Here is an 8,810-nt window from a genome sequence, read left to right as displayed (position 1 = left end):
AGCCTGGGTAACAAGAGCAAAACTCCGTCTCAAAAAAAAAAAAAAAAAATATTGAACATCATTTTATTCAAATCTTTGTCAATAAGAAATACAGTTTACATATGTAGATTGCTTTAATCTTGCAAAATACTTTAGCAAATACCAACGTCCCTGATACGAAGACTATATATTTTGATTAAAAAGATAACTCTTTCATTTTAATCCTCTTTACTAAATTCCTATTTCATTCATAGATTCTTGGGCTTGGAAAGAGCATTAAAGATCCTCAGGTCCAGCTAAGAACCCAGTATAGATAAGCCATCTACTTCAACTTTCCTGATAGGTTAACAGTTAATTTCTCTCTGAAAACCCTGAGTGACAGGAAGGCCAATTATAAGGTTCGTTAGATTTTGTTTAGTTATATTTGTTTTTTAACTTTTTTGTTGAGTTTTTTTTTAATCTGTTATATGTTATCAATTGTATTCTCAATTATAGTCATTTGGATTCTTGAAGTCACACATTGTGCCTTATATATTTTGTCCTTTTTTTGTTTACCAATCTTGGTATGGTAACTTGATGCTTTGATAGCTGATATTTTCTTCAATTTCTTCATTTGATAAGCCAATTTTTGCTTTGCTCTTATGTAGTGAACAGGTAATAAGTGGTCTGATTAGAGATTTAAAATTGAGTGCTGTACATTTGTTGGTAATGGTTTGACTTGCAGCATTGTTTTCACTTGGCAGCCCTACTATTGCCTCATTAGTTCACAGCAAGCATTTTCCATTAAATCTTAGACTCTTTCACATGCAAAAACATAGTTAATTTTGCATTTGACTTTAGGGAATTGGTGTAGGACTCTATTTATCTTTACTAAATTCAAACTTGTTTGGGACCATATGACTTAGAATTCTAGAAGACCACTGTCCTCCTTCTAGCTACTGGTTTTGGTAGGCAAATGTAATTGTTATATTTCCTAACTTTATCTTCTTCAAAAATTTAATGATCTTGGATATTTTGACTCCTGACATGCAAAATAAAAATAGACTATTTAATCTGAAGACTCTCAGCTGTATTAGTTTTTAATTTGCAGAGATAATGGTCTTCCAAATGTAAATTAAAATTTTACCCTATGTCTACTATCATTAATTGCAATTCTGGAAATATTACAATAAGTAATTCTGTAAGAATTCACTGAGGAAGTGATGCTAAAATTTAGACCTGAAAGATAAATACATTTAATTAGACTAGGGAGGAGGCAAAGAGAATAAGCAGGGCACGTTAATAATTTTGATTTTATATGGGATACAATGGAAAGTCTAAAAATTGTAAAGCGAAGAATGGCAAAATCAGATCTATATTTGATCTAAATAATTGAAACTATTATTCTGGCTGCCTTGTTTCGAATTAAATGAAGATGGAAAATGAATTTACTAAGGCTAGATGAACAAGCCTGGTGGTGATGGCAGTAGTGATCAGCAAGTGGAATAGATTAAAAGGATTTCAAAAGGTTAAGTTCACAGGGTAAAAGGGAAGAGTGACAGAGAAGAAAAAGGAGAGAAATGTCCCATGGATTACTCTTAAATTTCTGACCAATGTAACTGGATTTCTGGTGGTGTCATTTGTGAAGATGGGTCACTCTGGAAGAAAACCAGCTTGGGTTAGAAGGAGGGAGAAGCTATGAATTTGTTTTGAACATGAGCATTGGGCATTTTGAGATATTTTTGAGATGATGTTTTTCAAGAGCCATAAAAATATATATACCCTTTGACCAAGAAATCCAAAGACTCTGGGAATGTAGCCTAAGAAAATAGTACAAAATATGGGAAAAGTTATAGTTGAAAATGTCCATTGCAGTGTTTTTTAATTGAAAAAAATGAAAGCAATGTTAACACTCAAAAATAGAGAACTTATAAACTTTTGTACACCTAAATAAAAAATTATTTAGCTGCTCAAATGATTGTTTAGAAACTGTTTAGTAACATGTAAATTACTAATTAATTCTGTTATAAAAATAGTTAAAACATTTTAAATAGTATAATTAAAGCTAGAAACAATATGAAATAAAACTAGAAAATATAAGAAATTGCTCAATAGGATATTAGAATTATAGGTTTATATATATCTTCTTTGTTTAAAATTAGTAGAAGAAGGAACATGGAGGAAGAAGGAAGAGGAGGAGAAGGAAAAAGAAGAACAAGAAGAAGGAGTAGAAGAAAGAAGAAGAAGGAAAAGGAGAAGCAGCAGCGGCGGCAGCGGCAGCGACAGGAGCAGAAAAAGCAGAAGATGATGACAATGCTTATGAAGATACAATGAAACATAGCAACTTACTCTTGTCATACTGAATTCTATAACTATTGCTGAATTCTATAACTATAGCTATTTCAAAATTATGAAAACCATGTGAAGGCATAAAATAAGACATGCATGACTTAGAATTTAACTTTCTACAAATTTTAAATTGCTTGTTGATTGATTTGTTCAAAAAATTGGAGCTGACTCTTCCCCCTCAAAAAGAAGTGAATTACAAGTAAAATTGATAGTACAGTTAAACCTTTTTAATGATGTCCCTGTAAACCAGGAAAAACCCCAAACAAAGTATATTTAGATTATATTTTCAATAACGTATATTAAATGTCATTGCTATTATTTACACAAAATTCCAGTTTCTATAATGCATACTTATTCTGACATTAAAATTGGCCAAAAGCTAAGCATAAATTAAGATGGCCTATAGTATTTGACAGTTCCCAAAGAAAATACATTTAGCTTTGTATATTGGTTTGGGCTCCCTTCTTATTATATGTCTTCATTTTTATATGCCTACTAATTTTGTAAAATTGGGGTTAAGATGTTTCATCAATCTCCCCTACATGTTTTACAAAGCTAAGACCAACTTACTTCAACTTATTTTAAACATTCAATTTATTGTAAACATTATGCATTGTCAATATTTTTATATTTTGTCAGCACATGACATAAATATGCACATGACAGGGCATTCACCCAAGACAACTTGTAATTTTCGTAAAATATTTTAAATTTACTTACTTGAAATAAAAGAATATGCCAAGCGAGATAAGCAGTGATGCAATAGATAATCCGTGTCCAATTATGGTCAGGTAAAACAAATTTAGTGCAGTCTGTAATTTGCATAAAAAAATTTGGTTCATATCAATACTATAAGAATCTATAATTCCACACATGTAGAAGTTCAAATTCAATTGAATAAAATATATTTTTTAAATGTGTTCTGATAGTTTTACAATGATTAGTTTGCAAATCAAGAAATACTTGAACACATCTCAAATGAAGAATAGTTATCAAGCTACAGTATCAAAATTTATAAATTGCATGCCCTTTTAAAAATAATTAAAAAAAATTAGAGGTCAGATATTTAATCTATGAAGCAACATTTTGATTGATCTAGATTATATACTATATGAAACTAGTATTTTATATTTTGTGCACCTTCAAACAAATGCTGCTTGATGATTTGTTTTGTTCAAATCTCAGAGAAAAGTTTCTTTTCCAACTGAGTTTCTTTTTTCTTTGACAAATTTGAAGCTCAGAAACAAATCTCAATTTGTTAACTTAGAAGATCCTATCATTTGTACAAATGTGTTCATTCTCATGGTTTTCACTTTTTTATTTTTATTTGTCAATATTCCATTTATTGTGCATTTGTATAATTATCTTCCAACTCTTCTCTGAATAAGCCAGGAATATATTATTTATAAACATAATGATAGCTGGTAGTTATCAAGAGCTTACTATGTGCTAATCTTTTAAGTGTTTTTTGTGTTAAGTCAATACCTATGAAAATAATAAGGATAAAATCTGTTCTTACCCTCATTTCATATATGAGGGCACTGAAACAGAGAGATGTAAAATGGCTTTTTCAAGGTCACACAGATGGTAAGAAGCAGAAAGAGGAAATCGGGTTTTAGGATTCACAGTTGTAATCACTGTGACAAACTGCCTCTATTCCAAAAACATGCAAATACATGCAAGTGATTTCTCTTGAAGCTATATTACGGTGCCAAATTGTAATTAATCTTGACTTCACATGTAGTGTTTAAGAATGCGATCCTGAGTGCATGTGACCTAAGAGTCAGAATGAAAGCCTTCTGCTGAGGGAGAGACAGGACTGTTTAAACCCTGCTGGGCTTATCCTGTTTACTTGAGCACAGTTTCAGAGGTCATTCTAGGAATTCCACTGCAAATGAAAGATTTTCCTTTTCTTACGCTTTTAAGGTATGTTTTCTTTGGAAAATTTGAAACCCCAATACTGAAACATTGACTTAAAATTACACTATTACCTAACAGGATTGCTTTTTCAGTATGATGACAAAATCAATAATAATTTTTTTCCTTCGATATATTTCTTAATTGTTCTTCTCAAATTATATTATGAAAAGGCTTTATAAGGGAATGGAATAATGACTGAATTTTCTTCAATACAGTAAAGGACAACTAGCTGTTTAAATAGGTAGCATAAGTTCAATTTCAATTCAGAATTATGACATACCTTCACTTTCTCATGGGTGTTAACATTACACTGGGTATAATTTGTCCACGTTCTGTTGCTTGCTGGATGTCTAAACCAGTTTCCATCTTGGTCACAGATCTTTGTAACTTTTTCTTCAAAATTAAAAAGAAAAAAAGGGAAAAGAGGAATTTAATTAACCTAGAGTTTATTAAATGGATGTCAAGGAGATACGTAGATACATGACTGCTTTTACCTGATGGATCAAAGTCCTGAAAATAATCAGGGCAGAGCTGCATCGATTCAGTCCCTGCGGCAACATCATTCCAGCAGAGCCATCCATCCCAGGTTCTGTTGCAGTAAACGCCTTAATGAAGAAATAAAAATTAGGGATAATTAACTTCCTCTAGTTATATATGAAGACATAGTCTTAAAAGTGGTTTCATACTGATGCGGAGTAAAGGCCATCTACTAAAAATGCAGATATTATATAAAAATGTATGTACAGAAATTATTTGGCTTCTTATCAAATAATATCAGAATAATTTCCAAATTAATTCTAAATTAAATTTAGAAATATCTAAATATATAACATTTAGATTTAATTCTAATTGTCAAAGATAATTATTTGTTTAATAAATCAAATGGTCTTTGCTAGTTGTCCTTAGCGATAATGTAGTGATTAATTAGTGTCCCTGCACTTAAAATTAAAAGAAAGAAAAGGAAATTAGGAACATGTTTCATTTTAGAAACTATATGCTTAGGGAAAGGTGTTAATATTTTCTGAAGCAAACAAACAAATAGTCCAGTATTTCCTATTATGCCATTGCAACCCCAAAAGATACTTATTGAGGCCCTTCAACCAAATTCTGGCTCTTCATTCCTTTTCTTTTCAAATAAGGTAGAATGTTTAATAATCTTACATTTTTCTCCAAAACTAAAGACAAAACTTCTTACATTAAAATACATAAAGCTATTTTGTGAGATGTAGGTACATTAACTGAACAATGTTCAAAAGTCTATAATCAAAGAAAGTAATTTTCAAACTTGTCAGGTACAGAGAGAATCTTGAATTCTACATGAGATGTTTAGTATCTTTAACAGATTTACAAAGCCATATCAAAATTTATCTAGCCCTTATGAAAATAGAACAAAATTCTGATGGCCTGTAAGTTCAGGTAAATTCAACTAAAAAACATAACAAAATTTTAATATCACTCCAAATGATATTTTTTGTCCTGTGATTTTTTAAACAATTATTTAAATAGTTTGAATTCATATATTTCTAAATAAAATAAATTTTATAGCCTATTTAAAAAATTTCTTGATGTAGTGTTAGAAAGCATCTCAAATGTGTCCATATCACAGCTCCAAAAGAACCTTTCTAATTTACTACAGCATTGGTAGTGTGAGAGATTGCAAGGTCCAGAATTTTTGAAATTGTGTTTTATGGTATTTGAATGAGATGTGACTAGGTATTCTATGAAAAATGTTTCTCTGGTCAAATGGATTTTAGAGACAGAAAGTTGAAATACAAATAGCTCTTTATTGCAAGATTTTCTAAAGTATTTAAATTACAAAGTGTATTATAAAACTTCAAGAAGATGTATTGTACAATGATCCTGAACTTATTTTACCACAGAATGCTTTTATTATGAAATCCTACAAAGATATTCCTATTGTTCAACAATTAAATTGAAATCTACTTTTATATAATATATAGTGAGAAGATTTGGAAGGGTTTAAAAGTTAGAAATATGTAAAGAGTCTTTTAAATTTTATTTTACTGTGAGTTTTACATTTGATATTTTGAAAATAACCCTTTCTTTAGGGTTACCAGGTAAAATATAGGACCTATTTTTGTTTTGCTTTATCTGGCAACTCTGCTTGTGTTACTCATCTTTTATCTTCAGAATCTAGGCAAATATCTGGTTCTTAGCTCTCAATAAATGTTACCCCAAAAAACAGAAGAATATCTTAATGAAAACAGAAGCACTTAGATTTTATTAACTTTGCTGCCAAATGTACTATGCAAACTGTGTGTATTATGCAAAACAATACTTTTGTATTCATTATATTATTATGCAACTTCCTATCAAGCAGGTTGTAAATAAAAAAGAAATAGACAGTTACATAAACTGAAAGTCAACTGTCATTAAAATCTGTGTTTTTGTGTTAATACGTACTTGATTTAAATATCTTTGTACCCTAGCTTTAAATATCTTTGTACCCTAAAAAGAATCATGCTAAACAGATCATTGTCACATATTTTTATTAAATTTTTAACAACAACCCATCAAAAAATGGGCAAAGTATATGAACAGACAATTCTCAAAGGGAGACATTTATGCAGCCAGTAAACATGAAAAAAAAAACTTCTCATCACTGATCATTAGAGAAATGCAAATCAAAGCCACGATGAGACACCATCTCACGCCCGTTAGTTTGGCGATCATCAAAAAGTCAGGAGACAACAGATGCTGGAGAAGATATGGAGAAATAGGAATGCTTTTACACTGTTGGTGGGAATGTAAATTAGTTCAACCATTGTGGAAGACAGTGTGGCAATTCCTCAAAGATTTAGAACTAGAAATACCGTTTGACCCAGCAATCCCATTACTGGGTATATACCCAAAGGATTATAAATCATTCTATTATAAAGACACATGCATATGTATGTTTATTGAGGCACTATTCACAATAGCAAACACTTGGAACCAACCCAAATGCCCATCAGTGATAGACTGGATAAAGAAAATGTGGCACATATATACGATGGAATACTATGCAGCCATCAAAAAGGATGAGTTCATGTCCTTTGCAGGGACATGGATGAAGCTGGAACCCATCATTCTCAGCAAACTAGCACAGGAACAAAAAGCCAAACACCACATGTTCCCATTCATAGGTGGGAGTTGAACAATGAGAACACATGGACACAGGGAGGGGAGCATTATATACTGGGGCCTGTCGGGGGGGGGAGGGGCTATGACAGGGATAGCATTAGGAGAAATAGCTAATATAGATGATGGAGTGATGGATGCAGCAAACCACCATGGCACGTGTATATCTATGTAGCAAACCTGCACAATCTGCACATGTACCCCAGAACTCAACTCAGAACTTAAAGTAAAATAATAAAATTTTTAAAAAAGAGATATAACATGATGTCATAAGATGTTCCTCAAACAACATTAAAACTACACATATACAAAAAGGTAGCAACTAATCTATTTTTAATAATGGACCTAAGGAACTTATAATGATATAATGGGAGTAGTTTTCTTTTAAAAATATGCCAAATGCATTTACAATTAAGTAGTCATGCTTACCTTCTACTTGTTGAATGGGGTCTTGCATAATTTTTTGGTAACATTCATATTGAGCTGTCATTATTTTATTTCTAGTAACTCCCAGCTGCACTGAGTCCTCAGGACTCTCTTCTAATTCTGCTGTAACAAGAATCTAAGGGATTAAAAAAACAGTATCAACTTCATGAAAAGGTTTTTAAGAATGTCTTTGTCAAAGGCAGTCTGTTACAGTGAAAAACAGCCAGTGCAGTGATGTACTGGAAGATGAACTTGTTCTCTGGGGAAAAATCTCCAATTTGTAATGTTTGCTATTTTCATGGTATAAATATCCCCACCATGTCCACTTTCAAAACACCAGCAAGATGTCACCATTGGCAGAGTGGGAAAGCACAGTTGGTTCTCAGAAGCCTGTGGTAGCCAGCTCCAGGACATTCCTTAATACATGTTCTGGAATGTAGACAGAGATGTCTTCCAATCTGACCCCAGTGTTTTTCCTGGCTCTGTGAATGAAGGCAAGATATTGTCTGTCCCCTCCCGCTAAACCTCTGCTTCCTTATTGTAAAATAGTATAAAATAACATCAAGATGACAGAGGAGATATATCTGGCACATGGAACTACTCACAATTTATGGCCATTGTTATGATATTTTGATAATAAAAATAATGGCGACATCATTTATGATGTTGGCAAATAGAAATTTTTCTTCTATGCACAACAATAAAGTTTTTGGACAAGTTATATATTTATTTTCTTTCAATATAGTAGCACTATTTTAAGCTTCAATTCTACTTTAATTTCCACATGACATTTTTTCTGATTTATAATATGAAGCCTGAATAAACCTCTTTTTAACCTATTTCTAGTAGTAATTTTTGCATAATTTATATGAACTATATTCCATAAGCTGTTATCTTCCTATCCTTCCTTTGTCCCCTCATTGTCGTATTTCTCTTTTCTAGCAGGATGTTGAATTTAGTAAAGTCAAAATGACATTCCCTCACTGTTGTAGCACCAGTCAAGTTTTACCATCGTG

At 31.6% G+C, this 8,810-nt stretch overlaps 1 protein-coding gene across 1 annotated transcript in view; it reads right to left on the bottom strand.

The window, feature by feature from the left end:
* CALCRL (calcitonin receptor like receptor) overlaps positions 1 to 8,810 on the bottom strand; it is a 106,807-nt gene that overhangs the window by 32,642 nt on the left and 65,355 nt on the right. The window contains exons 6-9 of the mRNA XM_017545051.2: positions 7,798 to 7,930; positions 4,722 to 4,832; positions 4,508 to 4,620; positions 3,028 to 3,119 (exon numbers count right to left, since the gene is read on the bottom strand). Coding sequence (XP_017400540.1) covers positions 3,028 to 3,119; positions 4,508 to 4,620; positions 4,722 to 4,832; positions 7,798 to 7,930 — 449 coding nt within the window. The remainder of the gene's footprint in view (positions 1 to 3,027; positions 3,120 to 4,507; positions 4,621 to 4,721; positions 4,833 to 7,797; positions 7,931 to 8,810) is intronic.

Source organism: Cebus imitator, unplaced genomic scaffold (assembly GCF_001604975.1).
Source record: "Cebus imitator isolate Cc_AM_T3 unplaced genomic scaffold, Cebus_imitator-1.0 Scaffold176, whole genome shotgun sequence".
In the NCBI taxonomy this organism is placed as follows: Eukaryota; Metazoa; Chordata; class Mammalia; order Primates; family Cebidae; genus Cebus; species Cebus imitator.
This window is presented reverse-complemented; position numbering and strand designations above follow the sequence as displayed.